Source organism: Homalodisca vitripennis, chromosome 2, assembly GCF_021130785.1.
Source record: "Homalodisca vitripennis isolate AUS2020 chromosome 2, UT_GWSS_2.1, whole genome shotgun sequence".
In the NCBI taxonomy this organism is placed as follows: domain Eukaryota; kingdom Metazoa; phylum Arthropoda; class Insecta; order Hemiptera; family Cicadellidae; genus Homalodisca; species Homalodisca vitripennis.
In genome coordinates, this window is record NC_060208.1 from 201157983 (window position 1) to 201184312 (window position 26330).

Here is a 26330-nt window from a genome sequence, read left to right on the forward strand (position 1 = left end):
AACACACCAGTTTAAAAATTTGCATTAATACAGTCAAATCCTATAAATTGTCTGTACCACCTTCCTTTTCTTCACGTTTATTTTATGGAGATGAAGCTTCATACATAATTTTGAACCCACGGGTTAGGATATTTTTTATTATAATTAAAAACAGATAGGTTGCTGACAACGGCGATCTATTCCCACGATTCTTTTAACCCTGACGAGACCGGGTTAGCAAATTCAGTATATTACTAATATCGCAATGCGCCTGATGAACCAGAAGGTTGTATTTCCCGATGTTGAAATGAGACTGGTGATATGGGATTGATAAAATATTGTATTAACAGTGTCGCAATGCGTCTGATAAGCCAAAAGCTTGTATTTCCCGATGTTGAAACGAGACTGGTGAGATGGGATTCAAAAATATTGTATTACCAATGTCGCAATGCGGCTGATGGGCCAGAAGCTTGTATTTCCCGATGTTGTAATGAGACTGGTGAGATGGAGATGGCAAAGGCTGTGTATTACAAATGTCGCAATGCATCTGATGAGTTTAAAGTACGGTATTTCCCGATGATAAAATGTTAGGAGACTGGTTATGGGATTAAAAAGGCTATTGTATCACCAATGTCGCAATGTAATTGATGAGCCAAAAGTATAGTATTTCTTGAAATTGTTAGGAGACTGTTATTAATTAGCAAAGGCAGTGTATTACAAATGTCGCAATGCAACTGATGAGTCAGAAGTACAGTATTTCCCGATATTGTTAGGAGACTAGCGATATGAGGTTAGTTAGCAAAGGCTGTGTGTTACAAATTTTGCAATGTAATTGATGAGTCAAAAGTATAGTATTTCTTGAAATTGTTAGGAGACTATTATTAATTAGCAAAGGCAGTGTATTACAAATGTCGCAGTGCAACTGATGAGTCAGAAGTATAGTATTTCTTGAAATTGTTAGGAGACTAGCGATATGAGGTTAGTTAGCAAAGTCTGTGTGTTACAAATTTTGCAATGCAACTGATGTGTCAGAAGTACAGTATTTCCCGATATTGTTAGGAGACTAGCGATATGAGGTTAGTTAGCAAAGTCTGTGTATTACAAATTTTGCAAAGCAACTGATGAGTCAGAAGTACAGCATTTCCCGATATTGTTAGAAGGATGGCGATATGAGGTTAGTTAGCAATGTATTACCAATGTTGCAATGTGGCTAATTATACAATCTAGTACTTCCCATTGGTCTGAAGAGACTGGTGAGAAAGGGTGTAATGATCAGCCATTGAGTGAAATGCAGAGAATACTAGCAAACGTGTAATATTAAAAATTGCATTGTAGTATAAATGGGCTAGATAGTATGAGTTTTCATGATTAACATATATAATTAGAAACGTAGACTTTTTTCCAGTATAAAGTTTGCACCAGTAAAATGGGAAAAAAAAGGGGAAGAATGTATTATTCACCAGATGAAGGTAGGGCTAAGATACCATCTGTATCACTTAATCTGGAGACCAACGGCTTCCGAACCACCACCAACTACCGAGAATGAGGTTGCTTGCAAGGACAGGATCACTCAGCAATCACCCATCCAAGCAGCAGCCACGCTTGACGTTGCATGATTCGGTTATTTTGAGATAACCGCCGTACCCGCTACTCAATACAATCCAGTTTACCGTCTGTTAGTAAAAGTTCTTGACAATATTTCGATCTTATTCGAAATTTCTTGTTCATATCCCTGAACATATCCTGTTCAGAAAATATTATGTTCATAATTCCATAGTGCGTGCAATATCATTGTCTTTCTATTTTAATAGATCTAAATCTTCCTTCATACAATTATTATTATAGCGAAACAACAAAACAAAAAAAAAACGTAAATCTAAATCTAGAAGAAACTCGAATTCAAGTCCTACTTTTTAATTACAATGGCACTGAGGTAACCCAATTTTTTGGCTTAGCGTTAGTTTGATTGCCTTACAGTGTATTTTTTTACTATCATGTCTGGGTTGAGTAAATTAGTCGTGATTAGGGGTTATCGGGGATCCGTATTAACTAAATGGAACGATGAATGCTTAGATAACTAAATAGTATTACTCTTTCACCTTTTTAACGAGTGGAAGAAGTTGTCAGTATTATGTTTTTTCCACCTATATCGTATTTTTTGTGTACGTTGGTAAACGCTTAAATAGTGTAAGTAATTGACTGCCATTATTAGTAGTCCATAATATGTTGGATCATGATAAGAATTGATAGAATGGTAAGGGACGAATATACAGGAAGAGTCAGCTGGCATGAATGGAAATGGAGTGAGAGTACAAAGAGATTTGTGTACTTGTATCACGTTCAGTATCCTCAACTGAAGGATATGAGTATAAGCAATCTGGTGCAGAGAAGAAAGTGTAGAATAGCCTGTGAAGACTAGTCAGAGGACCCTATCATAGCTAAAGTAACTTGTCATAATTTTCCGGTTATGAATGGGGAAAGCGCCATTTAGTATGTTATGTATTTAACCCCTACAACAGCTGCGTTTTAATAAAAAGGAAAAATATGACGAACCAAAGTGGATTATCCAAACAAATATCGGACGCATGATGCGCTCCAGACGTTTCAGCACAATGATAAATTGCAGCGGCACTAGGATGGAGTGAGTAACGTCCCACGTGAGCAAATATAGCGCTCTTTTATCGTCGAGCCAAAGTCGATTGTCCAAACAAATATCGGACGCATGATGCGCTCCAGACGTTTCAGCACATTGATAAATTGCAGCGGCACTAGGATGGAGTGAGTAACGTCCCACGTGAGCAAATATAGCGCTCTTTTATCGTCGAGCCAAAGTCGATTATCCAAACAAATATCGGACGCATGATGCGCTCCAGACGTTTCAGCACAATGATAAATTGCAGCGGCACTAGGATGGAGTGAGTAACGTCCCACGTGAGCAAATATAGCGCTCTTTTATCGTCGAGCCAAAGTCGATTGTCCAAACAAATATCGGACGCATGATGCGCTCCAGACGTTTCAGCACAATGATAAATTGCAGCGGCACTAGGATGGAGTGAGTAACGTCCCACGTGAGCAAATATAGCGCTCTTTTATCGTCGAGCCAAAGTCGATTATCCAAACAAATATCGGACGCATGATGCGCTCCAGACGTTTCAGCACAATGATAAATTGCAGCGGCACTAGGATGGAGTGAGTAACGTCCCACGTGAGCAAATATAGCGCTCTTTTATCGTCGAGCCAAAGTCGATTATCCAAACAAATATCGGACGCATGATGCGCTCCAGACGTTTCAGCACAATGATAAATTGCAGCGGCACTAGGATGGAGTGAGTAACGTCCCACGTGAGCAAATATAGCGCTCTTTTATCGTCGAGCCAAAGTCGATTGTCCAAACAAATATCGGACGCATGATGCGCTCCAGACGTTTCAGCACATTGATAAATTGCAGCGGCACTAGGATGGAGTGAGTAACGTCCCACGTGAGCAAATATAGCGCTCTTTTATCGTCGAGCCAAAGTCGATTGTCCAAACAAATATCGGACGCATGATGCGCTCCAGACGTTTCAGCACAATGATAAATTGCAGCGGCACTAGGATGGAGTGAGTAACGTCCCACGTGAGCAAATATAGCGCTCTTTTATCGTCGAGCCAAAGTCGATTATCCAAAACAAATATCGGACGCATGATGCGCTCCAGACGTTTCAACACAATGATAAATTGCAGCGGCACTAGGATGGAGTGAGTAACGTCCCACGTGAGCAAATATAGCGCTCTTTTATCGTCGAGCCAAAGTCGATTATCCAAAACAAATATCGGACGCATGATGCGCTCCAGACGTTTCAGCACAATGATAAATTGCAGCGGCACTAGGATGGAGTGAGTAACGTCCCACGTGAGCAAATATAGCGCTCTTTTATCGTCGAGCCAAAGTCGATTATCCAAACAAATATCGGACGCATGATGCGCTCCAGACGTTTCAGCACAATGATAAATTGCAGCGGCACTAGGATGGAGTGAGTAACCACTCAAAATGTAAAACACCTGCTACTACCCTCCTCCCCTCATCACCGCCCACCCCTTCCGCCCCTACTGAGGCTCTCGCTCGCCTCTTGCATAATACATCTGGATACATTTTGCAGGGAACCGTCTCCTTTTCGCAAAATGAAACGTGATTCTCCTCCTCCTCCCCCGCGCCCAGGGGACAGTACAAAGACTGATTCATCAACCCTTTACCACGTTATGGCGCTAAGTTGACAGTTATCCCATTGTCGGTCACTTCGCTCTACTACATCAGTCTGATGAACGACTTCGCCGTCCCTGTTCCACGTAATCGTGTACCGGTGCGATTCGAGACCAGATTATTGAGAATGCAGTCTTGTCTCTGATTGAGCGCTTACTAGACGATTCCTGTACATTGTTTTCATTAGTTTTTTATGAATCCATTTGTATAAGTTCTTAATTGTATTCATATTTTAATCTACACGGTCACGTAAACATTTTTCCCTTCATTCAAGGTCATTCTGTTTTGTATTCTGCAGAATTATTGCATTATTCTAAGTAAGCGTTGGATACACTGTGTAATATACCCTATAGTCCTGACCCTAATGTAGACTGTCCAGATGTCAACCTATCGGGCGAATGATTTAAGAACCGGTTGTAGTTTCACCGCCATAGGAGCGGTAATAAAACACTTTTAATGAGTGTAATAGTACCTTTCAAACACTTTTACTTTTTCTATCAAAGTGTATATTACAGTATATAAACAACACAAAAATTTATACGTTTTATAATAATTTTTTTTTTTTTTCAAAGACTTACTAAAACTCAAAAAAATGTATGCATATTAGCTGCATATTTTAAAATAGAACACCCCATTTTACGATAAATAATAAGGGTTCTGAGGTTTAACATCGCTCTTGAGAAAACAATGTGGCCGCCTCCACGACTCTTAAGAGTATATGATCTAACACAAGAGCTCGACTAAGGAAACATTTAACTAAATTAAAATTAATAAAAATAGCACTCAGTTGAGGTTTACTATTTATGTTATTTAAAAATATTACAAACTAAACAGTGAAATAATAAAAAAAATACATCAATAATTATCCTATATTTCATTAGAATCAAACTTCCGTATAATCTGTGTCGTAATGTATATATATTAACGCATGTAACTCTAAAATCACCACATATTTTATTGAAGTGACATTGACCGTTTTTAATCCTTAATTTAAGCTAATAACTTCATTTCTTGCGAGATATATAATACACGTATTGGTTATGTACTTAAAAACACAGGAAAATACGACACCCTTCTACCGTATTTTGTTATTTATCGACACGTTTTTCAGTATCAACGACATGATCGTGGTAATTATCCTCAAATAACTATAAACACATAAGTAAATAATAAAATAAAAACATTTTATAACATGTGTTAATGTTGTATAAAACTAATTAATTCTCAGTCTCTCGTGGCAAGGAATTGAACATTTTAAGACTACATTTTTAATTTGGAAAATTGTTTTTATACTGGATTTGTTGTGCTTATACATAAGAACTGGATTCTTTTGGTATGTATTATCAGTCGACAACAATCGATTCTTGTGACAGAGCGATTGCGGTGTATTGTTGGTCGCTGTGAACAATAATTGGCAGTTTAAGTAAACTAAAATTTGTTTTAACCAGTTTCGGTAAATGGATAATTATTTTCCATTGGCTCCTCTCCTGATTGCGTTTACACTGGCTTTACAATCTTCTCCGTTCAAGCTGAATTACACAGCCTTATGGGAGAGCCAAATACTGCCGGTTTCTGGCATCGAGTTGACTATCGAATAGTTACAGTATAATATATCGATATTACCATCTTGAACTCGACGTTTGTTTTAGTCCCCATGCAAATACTTATAAGACAAAATTCAAGTTATGGAATGGTAAAATAAATATAAATTCTAATCAGCATTAATAATGTTTGGCAGTGTTATGAATAAAATAGTTCTTTTGGTATCCACACTATTAAAATTTACCCTACAGTAAGTATCTTAATACGGAACTCACAATATTGTTCAGTGAGGAAATATATTTTTATTTTACAATTTTTATATCATATCGATAGTTACACCCATTGTTATCGTATATTACAAGACGAGTAATTTAACTTCGATGATCTCGAACGTCATAAACAAATAGGGGCAAAATAGAGAGAGAGAGGTCCCAAATATTGCTAACATTTATACTAGTCACTAAATGAAAATCGGATCATATGACTAGTATAATGATAACAAGGGCGATCAATAAGTTCGCAGCATATTTCTTTATCTTCCAGGAGTTAATCAGTTAAGGAATTAAACGTTATATATTTAGAAGAAAGTATTTACCCACCGTTCTGCTTCATTGAGCACGTTCGAAAATTAAACACGATCTGTGCAAGCTCCGTCAAGGGTTGTTTATATTTAAAGCGGAATAACGTGTTTGCCTGTTGTTTTTGTCACCGACTGTAATCAAACTTCAGTCAATAGCCGTGTTCAATTTTAAAATCGTGTTCGTCACTCATGATATCGCCGCCAGATGAAATTAAAACATGTCAATGTTTTCAACTCATATTGTTGATTCCGTCCACTGTTGATACGGCGCGGCGGTCCCGTTCCATATGCAAATTATTATTGTCAGCACTGGATTTCGAACTGTACAGGAGAGTGCGACGCAGAAAACTACAGTCCGGAGCACTGCAATGGTCAGTGACTAAGGGCCAAACTTAGAATTTAATTTAGGTTGATATAGCAACGAAACCGGTCGATAAAATTAAATTAGACTATTCTATGTGACCCATAGAATACTATGGTATGCGATATACAGGGGTTATGAGTTCCCATGTGACTCATTGAGTCAATTTAAGTCAGTACCAACTCGTAACATAATAAAATACAGACCTCACATGTTCGGGTTATTGTTTATTTTAAAAATCTTCAATTCCCTATCTATCTATATATTGAAAGTTGGACAAAACGACCACCAGTTTTAGGAACTGCGTGGGTTGATATTCCACTCATCGAATATGAAGTACTAGCTGTTTCCCGCGGCTTCGCACGCTTTTCGTAAGCTTTGCCCGTGTAAGAGCATTTCTGGTTCAAGTAAATTATATTTCCATCGCCAATGTACAGTTTTCCTTGATGTCACGATCATGAAAATCTATCAAAAGTGTATTGTACACGTATGGTCTAACACTCAACCTTTAAGTTCAACCAGAAACTTATTTTAAAGACAAATATACATCATAACTTAGCGCCTTCAAATAGTATCTGGCAGTTAAATATACGTAACTACTTTGCAATTGCAGTTTATAATGTGCAGGCGATTTGAAAACTTTTATCTTTTGCAGCGCCGCGCCGTCTGGTGGCGAGTTACATCAATGGGCGTAGCATATAAACCTTCTCAGCAGAAAAATACTTATACATACAAATTTTCATAATGATCGGCCACATAGTTCACGATTCCATAAAGGAAAAACACACAAACATTCATTTATATATATATATATATATATATATATATATATATATATATATACTAGCGGGCCCGGCGCGCTTTGCTGCGCATTTCAATAATTTTTTGCAAAAGTTGCCCGCGGCTTCGCACGCAATTTCCCGTTGAAAACAGTACACTATATTCACTTATTCTTTTTCTATCACATTCTAAACATTGCTGAGATAATTGATAGTCGTTCCATCGTGAGCCTCTTGGGCGTATTATGAAGGTATGTACCATATTCCTGCCTCTATCTAGCTGTTACCCACGGCTTCGCACGCAAATCTTAAGAACCGAAGTCCTTATATTACTTAGTAAATTTTTTTTTTTACTATAATAAATTTTAGATTAAATTAGTTATATCTCCGATGCCACGATTGAGCTTGCTTTGTTGTCTCGATCGAGAGAATATGTACACACGGAGTTTTGAGAACCATACTTCTGTCAAAAAAAACAACTAAGGTTGATTTTATAACATTCTTTATATTTGTAGCCAACGTAAGATAGTAATTATGATATCTGCATTACTCTTCTGATCAAGCATGAGCATGGTTTATATTAAATAAATATTGCAGTTAAAGGTGAATTTTTACGTCAAATTTGAATTGTATTATCTGGATAGTAAAGTCTATGTTTAACAGTGATTGCAAAAACAGTTTAAACAAAATTTGTCGTTTCTCTTAAGCTTACTCTATGCTTTAAAACTATAAGTGTAATATATGTTTACAAAGAACAGCTGATTAAAAATTTGAAAAGACGTTAACATATGTTTGCTGCAATGCATTTCTTATGGGTATTTCTGTAACCAGTGGGGCGGAATCCTGAATCGGGAAAGGGATGGGCATAGCTTATAAACCTTCTCCGTGGAAAAATACATATACGTACAAATTTTCATCATGATCGGTCCAATAGTTCACGATTCCATAAAGGACAAACATACAAACATTCATTTTTATATATATATATATATAAAAATGAATGTTTATATTTATAAAAAATATATTTATATATTTTTTATATTTTTATATTTATAAAAAAAAATTATATATATATATATATAAATTTAACATAATATATATATAGATTATGTTAAAACATAAAGAGTGAACTGCTTTTACTAAATGTTTTCTTTCCTTCGTTCCAGCTTTCCCATTTATTTTGATAAAATTTTAAGAAACACCATTGTTACTATTAGGCCTATACTTTATAATTAAGTGAGCGAGTCACTTCTGGCTTGTACAAACCTCCCAGTTGATTCTACATTGGATACATTTAAGGGTGTTCACTCCGTCTGTGAAATCCAATGGTTTTCAACTAACCACAAATTCCAGCATTAGAACAGTGTTGATCGATGTTTAGCTAATACGAAGGCCACTATTATACACGGCCCCTATCGATTACTTATTATTTCGGGATATAACTATGTGAATACTTGTACCCTTCAGAAACACTGCTGACCATCAGCGTGTACTTCAGTAGCGCCTCGGTACTATCTTACGCTCCGGCAAATCAAGAAAAACATCCCTTGAGAGATCACCTAAATTCACACCGCTCAGATCATATGAGCGCTCGTCAAGGTTAACTTCGACATTGGTACTACTAGTAACATATTTGTGATAACCTAATCGATGTATCCAGCGCAGCGAGCCGTGTGACAGTGGCCTCCCTACAATACCAATACAGACAGTTATCGGACTGTGAGGGCTCCCTTATTGTTAAAAGATTTTACAAGCATAAACACGGGAAAGTACTGTCCCATGCCTGTTTTGACTGGAAGGGGCTGGAAAAGAGCTAACTAGATGATATGATGAAATTGTGCCCACTATCCCTCACATGATGTAACAAGGATCTAGATAGAGCCCAAAACTGAATATACAGTCACGTTTAGGGTTAATTGCATAAAAATTGTGGCCAGCTTTTCGTAATAATCGGCAGAAAAAGGATGGTCCTTGACAAATTATCGTTGCCGAAAGTTATATTAAAATCATATCTCATAGTTTAAATTAACCGTTCTATACTGTAAAATACAACAAAATAGCACACTTCAGAGAGTTACGCGTGAAGAGTTAATAACTACCATGTTTAACACCACCATAACATTAACACCTCTGGTAGATTGTCATCGCACTGCCGTGATGATAACCAGCCAGTCATCATGTGCGTCGGTGTCCAGGCTACATTGCTGCATAGCACGCGTCAGCACACGTGCGTCATTTATGAAGAATCATCACTACTTTACACACTATAAACGTCGTTTAGTATATTTCAGGAACTGTCCGTACAATAATTCTCATAAGTTAGATTTGTTAGTTTATTGCTTAGTTTATTTACTTATTGTGGTTTTACCAAGAACAAAGTATTTGAAGTCTATATCTAATTCTACGAAATACTGGAAAAAAATTAGACATCAGTAGTCAGACATTATGTGGGTTGGGAAGTAATATTTACATTAGTTGTAGCTTAGATTAGAACTAAGGGTAGTTAGTGTGAGTAATTCATCAAATCTAAAACTAAATTTGTATGTGAGTGCGTAAGTGACTAACGTATGTTATCAAACTCTAATCTGATGCGTGAGAAACTGCTGGTACGGCGATATAAAAGTTTACATCTTACTATCTGTTACAATCTACCATAGAGTATAAGGTAGATGAAGGATCAATGCGATTTCAAAACATTTTTAGGGATATCTTTATTTAACATACTTTAAATTTAATGAATTTAAATATAAAATACATATTACAATTTTATGTTATTATAAAAAGGACTTCATGTCGTTTGTGTGCTTGTCAGATATCACCTGAATATAAGTTTGAGTGGCAGTCCATTGCCTAAATGTTTTTTTTATAAGTTTTTATGTATCAAAAGTGTTGACACCTGAAGAAGAGGGCAGATTTAAATCCTAGAAACGTAGTTTTATATGTTTTTGTAACATATAACTATAGCAAACGTCTTAAATCTTGCTATCTTTCAAAAACATTCATCGTTAATATTAAACTTTTTAAAGACTCGTTTTGCTATTTTTACAGATTAAGCTAGACTCTTCGTTACATAATACTGGAATGAAATTTAAAATTCGGCTAATCTTTATGACTGATTTGAATTTCAAATGTTTTATCTAATAATTATTTTCTCAAATCTATAATGAAAATATGATGAACAGCTTTAAGGTAAACTTATAAAAATAATCTCTCGCTAAGAGACATTATGTACATTAAAGTAATGGATTCAGAAGACGAGGTTTATAATTTAAATCGACAATAAACCATTCTCATCTGCAGTCTGGGATGTGCCCATTTGTACAAATACCAATGCCTAAACAAGATTAAATGAATTTATTATATTACACCTCTATAAACTTGATATAGTAATTAAAACATTAGTTGCACTCAAACTTTTAGATTGATAAACCTTACCAATATCAACAAACATTCGTTAAAATTTTGAAAATTTTAATTAACATTTGGATAAATATTATATAACAAAATAAAAAAAGTATTAATGGTAGTGTATTTATACTTTCTATTGTATTTGTTAACATTTAACATACGCTTTTAAGATGGAAGCTAATGGGTGGCTTATCGTAAAGGGCGTCAGTATCAATGTACCTTGTTTCTTATACTCGAAGTTTATAACCAAATACTTTAAATACAAATAAATGTGTGTGTTCAAATAAATTATTGTGAATATGCATTGTTCACTTTGTAACAGTTCTTAAGCAGGATTCAAACATACTAATATCTTTATTTTCTAAAATGACTAGTATCTCCTAGTGGAAATGTAGACACTTTTTTTTCTAAAATTCGAAACATTATTGACACGCCTGACTAACCAACGTCAGGAATTTGTCGTGATGGGGGATTTCAACATTGACGCGTTGGACAAACATCTCAACATTCCACAATTCGATTAGTCGATTTACTTAGGTCATTTGACCTGGAGTTACTAGTCAGAACTCCGACGAGAGTGACGGCTACAACACAATCTGCTATCGACAATATCATCACCAACCACTCAAGTGTGTCGCGGTGGTCTGTAGTGAATATAGCTGTCTCAGACCACTATGGCCAAGAAGCCGTCGTTAGTGGGGTACAACTCAAAAGGGAGCCCAAAATTAAACAAAACAGTAAGAGACATAAGGCCAGAAAAACATCGCTCACCTCAACACTTCTCTTTCTAAAGAAAGATGGGATTTTCTAAATTCATTCCAACCTGTAGAGCAGCAGTTTAGATTGTTTAAACGACACTCTAAATTTCCACATTAACATTTGCTGCCCTACAAAAATGATCAATGTTTGCGAAAAAACTTCCAAAAACAACTGGATCACAGCGGGTATCTTAGTTTCTAGAGAAAAACTAAAATTTTTCTCCGAAATTTACAAAACCACTTCAAAACGAACAATTTAAAACTTTTTTCAAGAATTACAAAAAAACATACAGGAAAGTGATCCAAGCTGCAAAAGCATATGATGTCTCAAAATCTATTCTCTCTTCCAAAAATGTTTCAAAAAAACAACTTGGGGCATCATTAATAATAAAAACGAAAAAACTCATAAATCAGTCAAAATTAAAATTGGGTCTAGGCTTGTGTGGACGATGAAACGGAGATTGCCGATCAGTTTAATAACTTTTTTGCATCCGTTGCTGATGGGCGGGGTCTCCGGCCATCTGAACCTCAAGTACGCCCCTTTGCAAAGACAAAGCCCCATATCGTCAATGGTGTTGGCGCCCCGTCGTTGAGGATGAGCTTCACCGAATTATTCAGCAGCTCCCAGCCAAAAAATCAAACGACCTCAATATAATGTCTCCATGGCTCATAAAAATAATGCTGCAAGCATTTAGTGAGACCCTTAACCCAATTAGTAAATTATTCATTCCAAAAAGGAGTGTTTCCCTCTCTCCTGAAAATTGCTAAAGTTATTCCTATTTTTTAAGAAAGACGACCCAGCTTCAATTACTAACTATCGGCCTGTCTCAATTTTGCCAGTGATAAAGCAAAATTTTTGAAAAAGCTATTTCTTATAAGATTGCTTCATTTTTTGGACAAATACAATCAGCTCTCAAGTGAACAATTTGGTTTCAGAAAGGGCAAATCGACAACAGACGCAGTTGTGAAGTCTTGTCGATATGATTGTAGAGGGAATTGAATGTCGAAACCACACAATGAGTGTGTTTTTAGACCTGTCCAAAGCATTCGACTGCGTAGATCACGGTACACTGCTCGACAAACTTGAGTCCCACGGCATTCGAGGCGTGCCTCTTAAATGGCTTAGCTCGTTCCTAAGTCAGAGATCCCAAGTTGTCCAAATATCAAATAAATCATCCAAAACCAATAGACCTGAGATATGGAGTCCCTCAAGGGTCTATACTCAGTCCTGTGCTTTTCCTGCTTTACGTGAACGATATAAAATCATCGCTTCTGCATGGAAAATTGGTGCAGTTTTGCCGATGATACGACTCTTTTTTTCAATGCAATGTCAAGCGAAGTTTTGGGAACAACAGGCTTTTGTTGACATCAACAACTGTGTCCAATACTTCCACAGCCTCAATCTAACAACAAACCCTTCAAAAACCAACGTTTTAAATTTTGCCTTGCGCACTGCAGGCAACCAGTGTGAGCCGGCCATTTTGTTAGATGACTCCACACTGCAATGAAGCCTGCTCTTCAAAAATTCCTAGGAATGCACCTCGATCGAGAGCTGACTTGGAATGAGCACATTGACCATGTTTGCGCCAAAAATCTGCTCAGGCATTTTTGTTTTGAGATCTTTAGCCAAATTACTGTCCGAGTCAGGTACTGATTACGGCGTATTACGGCTTGATTTATCCCCATCTTGCCTACGGAGTGGTCCTTTGGGGAGCTTGCGCAAACACTCAGTTTCAAAGAGCATTCAGACTCCAAAAAAAAGCAATTAGAGTAATCGCCAAAATCAAAATTTAGAGAGTCGTGCAGGGAAGCTTTCAGGAAATTGCAGCTGTTGACTCTGCCGTGCCTCTACATTTTGGAAACAACTTTGTTTTGTGTGAGTAAATGTGCCTTAACCAGAGGCCAAGACATACACATGTATGAGACGCGTGGCAGAGCAAACTACCGGACTGGGAGACACAGAACGGTAGTAGTTTATGAACGCCTACCCTCGCAAGCGGGGTGTGCAGTTCCTCAACAGACTGCCCAATTCAATTAAACATGCCCCAAGCCTAAGGCGTTAAAGACTCGCCTCAAAACGCTTCTTGGTGTCTCAGGCATTCTATAATGCGGGTGAGTTTTTGGCATTTGACTGGGAGACGCCCCAATTAGAAGATCTGACTCTGCTGTGCCAAGTGCGCTGCATTGGCGAAGAATGAAAGAGGCGTGATTGTAAAATTGTAAGTATGAATGTGTTATTGTGTGTATGAATGCTTGGAATTTAGAAACCCCGTATTGACGTTTGCCATACAATGTATATACAATGTCGCTGCAATAAAAAGATTTTGATTTTGATTTTGAGTATTAAGACCCAACAGGGTTTTCTTCAGATTACATCTTTCTCCATCCGTCTGTGTGGAGACCTTTATGATTGGTTCATATTTACATACACATATACATTGGTACTCTTGTTTCAGGGTAAGGGCCCTTTGGTTTTTGGATCATGGGGTCAAAGGGTACGTCTGTCCGTCTGTCGGGTCCTTAGATAACCTATTAATCAGTTTATTACTTAATCCATTGATAATAATGTTTATTTTGTGTCTGACATAGTTTTTTCACCCCATTTTCATCTTATTGACAATATTTTTTTAAATAGTGATACTAAATTATAACTGAAAACCATTAAACAAATTTGGAGCAAATAAAATTCATTCATATATTCCTCTAGGTCTAAGGAAAGTCTATTTATTTTGGAGACAAAAAGTCAAAGAGTAGTAGAGTCCGACTGTCTGTCCATCGGCCCAAATGTGAAAAACTCTTGACGGACAAATCGATATAACGGAGTATCGCAGAAACCTACAGAAAGAAACGCAACATTTATCTCACAGATATAAGGACAAACGGACGAACTAATCTTCATTTAATTCAGGATAGCTAAATTTAGGAGCCTATGTACAAAGTTTCTAGTCTCTATGATCATTCCACGATGAGTCATCCCGTAGACGGACGGACAACTGTACAATTTTTAAGAATGCCCTGCAGGTCCTTAGTAAATTACAATGCTACATAAAATTAAATTTACAGTTATTGATTAATTACTATATTCTGAAAAAGGTTGAAAATTAATCTAACAATCAAACAACACAGCTACACAAATTTGTTGACAGTTCATCCGCTTTAACCAAACACTTAACTCCGAGAATCGTTATTTCGTAGTGGCAATTTTTCAATGTACCAATAAACGCAGGACGATTTTCAGTTGATTTTAAGGAAATACATAGGGGATTTTATATTTGCTTGGTTCTAACAATAAAAGTGTATTATACACAGGTACTCCGATTATAATAATAATACTTTTTATAATTGACTGGATTTCCTAGATTTCGGAGATCACGGAGATGTGATAATTCCAGTAACCTCTGCATTCAGCAAGCCGACAAACCCAGCATTTAGAAATTATTATTGATTCCAATATTATCGGTACTTATTTTACCGATTTCACTTTACGGTTTTCAAATCTCAATTCTCCTATATCCTATATGGCAGTAAGATGTTGACTGAATTTAAACCAGGTACACTATTACTTTACTAGTTACAGTTTAAATTCAGTGGATGGAGTTTTGTAAGCATATGCTTGGCCTATTAAACTCCTTAAAAGTTTCCCAACTTCATCCACCAAACTTCAAATCAAGAAGAATAAAATTTTGATACATAGTTTTGATCCTGTGTTTGGACAAACGTCGAAGAAAGATTCTACCTATAATTTAATATTTGCTGATTTCTGAGTGACAGGATATTTAGGTGGGGGAGGTAATAATAAAAATAAAGAACAGAAAGAAGTAAAGAAGGGAAAGGAAAGGGTTCAAACACCCAAAAGCTGCTTGGAGTCCAGTCCAGGCGTTGTCACTGCAGACGATGCAAGTCCCGAGCACAATTCACAAGTACGAGGATCACACATCACACATCACATTGTATCCTGTGCAGTGACAACGTCTGGACTAGACTCCAAGCAGCTTTTGGGTATTTTTGAACTCTTTTCATTCCCTTCTTGCTGTTCTTTATTTTTATATGTATTAATACCTCTCTCACCTGACGAAGAGGATAGATTCCAATCCTCGAAACGTTGTGTAATACTTTTACGTTTTACGTTAGGTTATACTTTTTATAATCTATAACGATGGCAAATGTCCTAAATCCTTTTGTCCTTTCAAAACTTCCACCGTCAATAACAAACTTTAAATAAAAGAAATAATATTTAGGATGGTGGATTGTGACCACTTTGGACAATTCTCACCATGAAGTGAGATAGTTAGTGGGCTTTGGACCAATTTCACTTTGGAAGAAAAGGAGGAATTCTCTGTTTCAACCTGTATCAGTGGCCAGTGGAAGAAGACAGAGGAGGGTTCCCTCTCATTTCTAGACTTGAAACGTTCTTTTATATACAAATGAATTTTTTTCCACTTCGACATGCATTCGCCATAATAGGAGATATATAAATAAAGTTATCTTTATTTCAATATATCAACATTGGCTATCTGTTAGTGATGTGCTACTCCTGGACATTCCTTAGGGGGTACCCAAATGAAACTGCTGTACCCAGAGTAGGTTCTACTGACAGGTGTTTCCCAACCAGAAGTAAGGCCATCTGAGCAGGTACAATGCGTACTCTGAGCACATTGGTATCACACAGGTATTGTGTGATTTGTTTTATATAAACTCTGATGAAAATAAGGAAGCGTTCAACAGGTGCAAGCAACCTAGAACTCGACAAATAATTGCAATGAAAAAATAAAATTGCAAATTTCTCTGGCCCTAAATGCGCAATCGAATGTCGAATGTGTGTTGTCGAATGTCAATGGTCAGATAGATGTATGGTACTTTATTAAATTCTAAAAACCTAAAATGAGTGAAGACTGTTTCGGAGTGTTATTAAATCAAATTGTTATAATCAATGTGTGTATGTTTTATGGTAAACATCTGTAAATTCATTGTTTGACTGACGATGGATGATTTGAATGAATAATAGGGTTTCAGAAATGTGTAATATATAACGAAATCAAATGTCAGAAATCCCATTATCGTTTCAGAGCTGGAATATATAAATGCCTAACAGGTTAAACGTTACAATTGGATATTGGTATTTCAATTTATAATGTGTGTTGTATGTCCATTTTTTAATTTGAAGTTTCATAACCATATTAGACTAAATTTCAATGTATTGATTTAATTTCAAGTAAACAATCTGGAACTAAACAAAAAACTAATATTGCCCGGCTTAATGTCATTTTCAAAAATATAACCCTAATATCTCATTTTTATAGTGCGAAAAAGAAGTGAATAAATAATTATTAGCAAAACGAATATAATGAATTCAATTTTGTTATAGTTACTAAACACTTTACACTTTAATGCGTTTTATTTTATATATTCCATATTCTCTTTTTACAAATGATTTATTATATCATGATAGTAAAAGTTTTGGAACAAGAAGAGGCCACGTTTAGTAATCACATAATTGTTATAGAGAGGTTTTATATTATGAGTTGTGACGATAGTTTACTCTACTTTCAGGTCGCATCAAAAAACTAAAAGCTTACCGTATCTTACATTGAAAAATAAATAATAGTTGATTTTATGAAGATAAGAACTTATAGACCTGTTTCCAAAATCTTCATTCTATATAATACTCGTGATCTGAATTATACAGATTTTATAGACGATTAGGAAGCAAATTATAACGATTTATAGGTAGTGACTTGATAATGTCTCGTTTAATAAACTGTTGTCTTATCAGACTTCAGATTATTTCAGTCCTGCTAAAAGTATGTTTTTATCTGTAATTCAGTGCTATGTAATTATTACCAAAATAATTGATAATACTCTTTACCAAACATGTGCTGTAATTGAGGTTATAACATTATTGGTGGAATACAATAGCTTTTTATGCAGGTTAACAAAAACATTGAAATAAAATGTAATATAATTTATTTTTATCTTGATGATACTTTAAATTGACCAATCTTTGTTTCAGAACGAAAAGAACCAGATCATGAAATCAAACGTATGGTTGAGGCTGGTAAGTAAATTTTATTCACAACTACTTTTAAGGTTTTGATAAAATATAAAAATAAATCAATTATTTTAAATGTTTTTTTTATTATTACTATACAGACATAAATAGTAATATAATAAAATGTATTTTTATTATATACCTTGTACCGTTGGACGATAACACATGAGGTGACTTGGTGACTTCTGAGGTGGTAGTAATAAATACTAGAAATGCAAAGTTTACTTATAAGTTCAGTTTAATTACGAAAACTTACAAGCACCACTTTTAGATAGTAAAGGAAAAGTATGTAATGCCACGTTGCTGCCAATTAGAACACAAGAACTAAAAACGAATATCTTCTAAGTGGGCCTAAAATATCCAATGTTCTCTGGAATTATGCCTACGACGTTCTACTTTATAAAACAATAAGATTTCACTTCCCTTCGCAATATGTAGACTCACAACCCGGGTGTCGGCGTCATGACACGAGACATTGAAGCTGCAGTCTAAGAACGGTTATTTCTAGAAGAGGAGTAGAAGTTGGGAAACTGGTAGCCATCTACTCAAACAACACGTGAGATACATCAGCTACGTGAGCTACGTGAACTCGCCTAAAACAAATTCGCGACGGTATTATCCATTTAATGATACAAATTACTTATTATAACAACGTGTTCGCCGTTAAGGACGACGCCACAACTTTTATCTATCTCAATCAAGCAAATAAAAGATCTTCAAGGGTAAGTAACTTTACTATTTACAACTTTACTTTACGTTACATTCATTTTTATATGTTTGGCATCAAAGGGCTAATTTAATAATACGAAAAGATAAATTTTACTTACGGACAAAGCGCGCGAGGTCTGATCGGTCACGTAGTTGGGCTGCTACAAAGGGTTAGAAGAAAATATTCATCCGCGTGCCACTTAGGTAGTTACTCCGCCGATAATTTAGTTCCGGAACATTGGATAAAAATAATATTAAATTATACTGGCTGACTAGGTTGCGAAATTTACATTATATGAAATTTAATTAACTAATTTACGGTACAACCTAAAATTGAATCACAACAATTACTCCAAACTTCAACTGTACATACGTTGATGAAAGTACATAACATAAACTATAAACGTTGAAGTCTCATTCAGCCTAGAACTATTCACAGCTTAACGTTCTAACACCAGGTCTATTATTATGGTAAAATGTTCTCTTGTCAGCCTAGTGAATACCATGGACACTTAATATCTCTCATGTAAGGGTATAGAAAAGTAATAGTTTGTTGCAGCCTAAAAGTTAATTCTTTCGTTTAATATTCAGTCTCACTAACGATGAACGTAGACTCAAGAGACTTTCGGTTCGGTGTTGTGTCTGACCTGGATCTAGATTAGAGTTTGAATCAAGATTGGAGCAAGTTTTCAGGATCTTTCATCTCCTACAGTACCAATGAAGTACTTCAGACAATTCAGGTAATATTACCGACCTGATACTCTGTTGGATTCGATTAGGCTACTTCTTGAACCACACCGAAGTGTGAAACTAGCTCTAACAGAGAACCCGACAAAAGTCTGCCGCACCAAGTTAGACAGTGTCTGGATACTCATGCATCCAAATAATGTTCTTGGCCCTGCCTAGACTCGTTTTAGTTGCCGGTGTTTTGTATAAGAGCCATTACTCTAACTCAAAATTGGTTGAAAGGGATTAAGATATTATTTTTGATTGTTTTTTTTTTCGGCAACTAAGAACCACTGTATTTCACTGTCCACTGATTGGACTCGATTCTTGCGCACAAGTTACGACCCATGCGAGGATCTTATTTCTATGCTTAGTTACTATGGATGTTTGATGTGTTTTTTATGGCTGGAAATAAATGTATTTCTTTCTTTCTTTCTTTCTTATTTATGATATTTTCAGTCAACTTTCCTATCTCGTCGCTTCTAAATCTGAGATAACGAGTGCACGTAGAAAATAAGTAAAGGTAAACGGATGACTTATTTTTCGAGGCGAATTTAGGGCTAATAAGCCGTCTCTAACATAACCTGGGGACCAACGGCTTAAAGGTGACTTCCGAACCACCACCAACGGCCGGGCAGGCGACCTGCTTGCAAGGACAGGATCGCTCAGCGGTCACCCATCCAAGCAGCAGCCACGCTCGACTCCGCTAGATTCGGTTGTCTTGCGATAACCTCTATAACCGATCCATAGCCCATTGCCAAAGGAAAAGATTGCATCCTTAGACCTGCGCGGAGTAGGTGTATTCTACAAAAGACTTGCGGGTTATGAGGCAGACCATGTTCAATAACACCTTCTATAGCGACTATTAACAAAATAATTTATGTCCAGCAGTTTTCATTTGCTAATTAAACATTATTTTTCAATTTCAAGAATCAAGTATCAAAAGCAATGTTAAAACTTGTATATTGTAGAAATAAATCTTGTTATTATTTACAAGTAAAAAAGTATACGTAGAGTCTCTAGATTTAAACATTACCATTTACGTTTTACCATTACGTTTTACCATTACGTTTTACGCGCTACTTTACTCCCTAGAAAATACAGTTATGTAGATTTTTAAATTTAAACACTATTTCGTAGTTAGAAAATATATTAATACCTAATTTTTTTAAGCAGGCAGGTAATCACTTAGGAGATCTCTAAAAAATTAACGTAGAGTACAGAATGAGGTTCCAATGTTTTGCCCATTTCTTTACTCGTCGTTGGATATCGTTGTGTCGGGGCCAAACTTATCAACAAGTTGCCTCTTGACCTACAGGCTGAAAATGGGCAACCACTGTTTAAGAGGAAGCTAAGGAACCTATTGGTGCAAGGGGCCTCTTACTCCATTGGCGAGTTCGTGGACCGGGGAGGTTAGTTGGTACAACCGTTGAATGGGGGGTGCCAAGCTTTAGGCCTACACGATAAACCATAATGTTCTCTATATTTAAGTTTTGTTTTATTTGAGAATTAAAATTTTAAATGCTTTCTTTTATTTATTTAGTTTTACATATAACTTTGTAAAACATTACAATATTATTTTATTTAAATACCTACACGACTTGACGCGTGCCATGCAATGTTGTAAAAATTGTTATTACGGCAATAAAGAAATTTATTTACTTTATTTTTACATAAATAGCATTGTTATCCGCCATCCTGAATCACGTTGTTGAATTCATCGTATCTTCGGAGTAAATATGGTAATACATTATTTTGAGTTACTTTTAACGCCAACCAGAATGTCCCAAACTGTCATTCTTGTTAAAATATATATATTCTTTTAAACAAGAATGGACAGTTCTAATTTTATTTTTGATATTGATATATGTTTTTTGTACCTGTTATTCCAGCTCGACAATAGTCTTGATTATATCCAACAGTCGATTCTAAATATCAATTGGTACAATAATCAAGGATAATTCTCGTTGTTTAAAAAATCAAAAATATTAATTTTGTTAGTTAACACCATGATAGCTGGGGCATGAGCAATATTACTTTTACTACTTATACTCGGCCGTTCTGCTTCTTTTAAGTTTTAAATTTACTGATAGCGAAAACAATTGAATTTCAACGGCCACGGGTTTTCAATAAACAGTCCCATTAACACATGAGAAGTCCAAAATCAAGTGTTGAATGTTTTTATACAGTTGTTATCAAATCGGTAAATATGAGGAGATGGCCGAAAATGTTAAGTAAAACAAATAGTTTTCTGCACTCATCAATCTATAACAAGGGAACGCCCAAAAATAACGAGCCTGGATAAATGTGCAGTATTTGTTCCAAGCTCCCTGGCATTCAACAGTTGAAGTACCGCAACACAGGTGACTAAAGGTGACCTTGATAAACCCGGAGAAAGTCATAATTCTTTATCCTGATTACACATTGAGCTGCCAGAAGCTGAGCTGGCGAATGTTACATGGTTTTATTGGCTGTAGTGAGTTTTTATCGATTACATATTCGTCATATAAAACTAAAAATAATTCTCATGATCCCACATTAAGCTGGTAAAATTAGAGCTGGCGAGTGTTACGTTGAGCTGGCAGAAGTTGAGTTGGCGAGTGTTACACTGCGTTGGCAGAAGTTGAGCTGGCGAGTGTTACATGCTCTTATTAATTGTATGAGATACGGGCTCTCATTACAACCTTTGTACACGACACAATGGTCGACATTTTCTTTGACTCTGCTCGCCGTCCAACCTACTCTGAGGAGTGTTACACTGAGCTGGCGAGTGTTACATTGAGCTGGCAGAATCTGAGCTGGCGAGTGTTACATGGTCTTATTAATTGTATGAGATACGGGCTCTCATTACAACCATTGTACACGACACAATGGTCGACATTTTCTTTGACTCTGCTCGCCGTCCAACCTACTCTGAGGAGTGTTACACTGAGCTGGCGAGTGTTACATTGAGCTGGCAGAATCTGAGCTGGCGAGTGTTACATGGTCTTAGTGTATGAGATACGGGCTCTCATTACAACCATTGTACTTGACACAATGGTCGACATTGTCTTTGACTCTGCTCGCCGTCCATTATCTACTCTGAGGAGTGTTACATTGAGCTGGCAGAAACCGAGCTGGCGAGTGTTACATTGAACTGGCAGAAGCTGAGCTGGCGAGTGTTACATTGAGCTGGCAGAATCTGAGCTGGCGAGTGTTACATGGTCTTAGTGTATGAGATAACGGCGCTCTCATTACAACCATTGTACTTGACACAATGGTCGACATTGTCTTTGACTCTGCTCGCTGTCCATTATCTACTCTGAGGAGTGTTACATTGAGCTGGCAGAAGCTGAGCTAGTGAGTGTTACATTGAACTGGCAGAATCTGAGCTGGCGAGTGTTACATGGTCTTAGTGTATGAGATACGGGCTCTCATTACAACCATTGTACTTGACACAATGGTCGACATTGTCTTTGACTCTGCTCGCCGTCCATTATCTACTCTGGCCCTGGTCAAATCATAACGTTGCCTTTACATTCACAATGTCCCTTCTAGTAAATCTAATTAATATTCATTTTTTTCTCTTAGTAAATTATTAGAACCGCGAAATTATTCACTATGCTATTTATAGGTTTTTAGTTTTGTTAAATTGTAAAATCCAGCGTGTTGATTTGTTGAAATAAATTTTGCATATTTTATTATATTATTAATATGGCATTTTGAATGTTGAGTTTCTAAGTGATATGCGTGATTAATTAGTTACAATAAACAAGTACAAAAATTACTGATAATTATTTTGTGGCTTTACCGAATCTCAATACTTACGTTTTTAGACAATGAAATTTATTTGTATTACCGAGTTGGGTTTATTTTATTTGTCCTAGAACCTCAATTTCCAATAGATAAATTTCAAATCCGGTTAAATATGATTTCTACCACCCTACAAGAATATTTAATGCGGTCACTTACGGAATGCATAAATCTTGAATGGTGAAATAGGGTCCGATCCTTGTCTCTGTAAAGCGTGTTTAGTTTTTTAAAGATATTTTTGAGTTTCCTTTAACTCTACAAACCCTACTTTAATCGCTTTTTAAATATTCTTCTTTCTGAATCACCTAGTGAAACCTTGTTACGCTTACCTAAAAAGGGGTCTATATTTTAGTTTATTACGTTTTTTTACTTTGATTGCGGCAATATCTTTGATTCCCTTAAAACAGAAACCCCTTAAAACTCATTTAGCATTGTTAACACAATTTGTGCCTCACGCATTACAAATTTCAATGAAAAGGGATTTAGAATGCTGCAAATTTTGAGATTTACTAAAAAATTCGAAATGGTCGACCACTTTTAATGAAATTACATTTGTTAACTATTTCATAGTGAACACGGTACTCAAAGACAAAATAAAAACAGTTATTAGATTGTTAATTATTAGTTATATAACACATTAAGCTTTCGGATTTTATTAACAAAACATTTAGTCCTTGTGACTATTGATTCAAAAACACTGCAATTTGTTCAGTATAGTTACAAAAACATCAAACCAATAATCCTAAACATTTAGTGAAACACTTAAAGATGTTCTACTCTAAACCACTATTCCTCTGTCTGTTTTAGAGTGACGTTAGTTTGAACTCCTTGTATCCGTAACGAAGCATTGTAATAATTTTCGACTCTTCTAAATGTAACAGTAATTATGTATCCTGTAATAAGTGGCGTAGCAAAGGGTGGGGGCGGCGGGAGCGGGCCGCACCGGGTGTCACCTTTTTTGGAGTAACACCCACCCGGTCTTTCAACTTTACGAACAACTTACAAAATAAAATTGCTAGCACAAAAATTTCTTTTTCTGGAATTCCTCCACTAGCATTATACTAATAACTAGTATATAATTCGGGGATTCCCGAAAAAGAGCCTGACGCTGTCGTGGGGGGATTCCCTGTCCATACTCGTGACCTTTGACGTTTCAGTTGCAAAGTTTCTCATTTGTTTCGTGAAGTGTGTTGTGTTTGGTTGGCGTGAATTGTTAAACGTGTATTATTCTATAGTGATGGATAATAAAAAGAAAAAATATATTATATCCATGACCTTTATCATATTAAATTCATTGCTTTTCACTTTCGATGGGGTGACACCACCAACTTCCGCACCGGGTGCCACCCAAGGTAGCTACGCCACTGCCTGTAATACATTGTTTTCGGGTTTTCCAAGTACAGTTACCATTCAATCTTATTTTTTTGTAGCTAATATTTGTATAATATCGTACCCAATATTTCAAAAAACTGAAGTTGTACTAGATTACCATCATAATCCAAAACAGTACGCTGTCGTTCTGCCAGGCTTCTTTTTCTGTAAGTGACAGTCGTATTAGGTTTGTTATTTATTTCTATACTTCTTTTATATGTTTTGTTTTACTATATTGAGGAATATCATCGATTATTGTATAATTTAGATAATTATATATAATCCACAATACTATAGTGAGATAAAATTTGAATGAAATATATTGACAGACATTTCATCGTAGTATTCAAATGCACATTAATGTATTTTTTTCATGTTTTAACTCCTCTAAACCTATAAATCTATAATTTATTTATTAACCAACGTTAAATAATCTTGATAATCAAATTTATTTGTATTTCTCAAAATCTTTATTTATAGAAACAATTTTCCAGTTGAAAATGGAACTGTTGTTAGTTTTGAACATAATATATAACATATTTTGTGATTATGCTATAGATATCAGAAGCTGCGACGTTGATGTACACGTTGTTACATCTACAAGCTAAGCTATATATATATATATATATATATATATATATATATATATATATATATATGAATAGCTTAAGTTTCCGATCAATGATCACGATAAACAAACTATTGGAATTTTTAATCTTAGTTCATATACTTATGCACTTGCTTTCATACATGTTATATTACGATAGTTTCTAAATATAAATCGCATCTTATATGTTGTTAAACGTTATTTATTCCGTCATCGACGTGGACTGCAGTTCTCAGCCAACATATAATCAATAGACATAGAAATTGAATATATAATACGATTACTGGCGTTGAAATTGCCCTTGATGTTTATAAAACTAATAATTGTGTGTTCCAATTCTACAAATATTGTAACTACATATTACAATTATAATAATTACCAATTTTACCCTTTTTTGAAATTATGAATCTGTATTTGAGAATTTCCAAACACAATGTAAGTATCGCTAAAGTTAACAAGTAAGAGATACTACGAGTATATGAGAAGGACAGCATTAAGGCCGACTGCACAAAGGCGCAAAGCCGAGTGGGATGTCCACAGCACACGCTTCAGTGTCGGTGACATCAAGGGGCAAGTTATACACTAAATATGGATCATTTTATACCGATTTCGAGTTTATAACAATGCCTAGAACTTTTTATAACGTAATTGCAAAACCATCCTCTCTAATAAAATAATTATAACCTAAATGGCTAAAAGTTACTATCCACCTTCTTTTGGACTAATTAATGTGTGGGAAAACTCTAATATTTAGTTAAATAACTTTTAAAGCATTTCAATAATATTAAATACATATGAAGGTGAAATTCAAAATCCATATGACTAAATACTACGCAATAATGTTCCAATAGTTCTTGTTATCTCTATTAGACTCCCAAAACCGTTTTCCCATCAATATACGCAGAATCCCGCCAGCAATAACTCGTTATGATAGCAATAACCTTTGCAGTTAATAATAATAACACTAATATAGTATAATATAACACATAATAATATTAATAAGGATGAGCTTATATTACAAGTTATTTTATTTAAATATACAATACACATAAATAACTGTATTTTCGAATTAAACTTTCCCCTCTGAACCATAACTTTTATCAGTTATTAACCTATTAGTATTATTAAGTATTATAATAATTAAGTATTTTATTTTATTGCCTCTTCAGAACTTTCTAAATAATACCTGTCATAATATGTTCCAGTCTTGTGTTCAAATACTCTATACGTCACCAATGGAATCTTCAAAGCTAACCTAATTGACATTTAGTGCTACATTTGCACTATTACTACTTTTGTGACACAGAAGAACGTATTACTGAAATTATATTGCTAGCTTCATTGTTAAAGTTATTTTATAATTCACGATTATTTTTTAAGCTTTTTAAAGATTAAAATTAGAGGTAACCAAGAAGAAAATAACTTCAGCA

The 26330-nt window shown here is 35.5% G+C and overlaps 1 protein-coding gene across 1 annotated transcript in view; it reads left to right on the top strand.

The window, feature by feature from the left end:
• Positions 1–26330, top strand: part of LOC124355251 (acetylcholine receptor subunit beta-like 1) — a 152286-nt gene that overhangs the window by 67821 nt on the left and 58135 nt on the right. The window contains exon 3 of the mRNA XM_046806297.1: positions 17658–17702. Within this exon, the coding sequence (XP_046662253.1) occupies positions 17658–17702 (45 nt within the window). The remainder of the gene's footprint in view (positions 1–17657; positions 17703–26330) is intronic.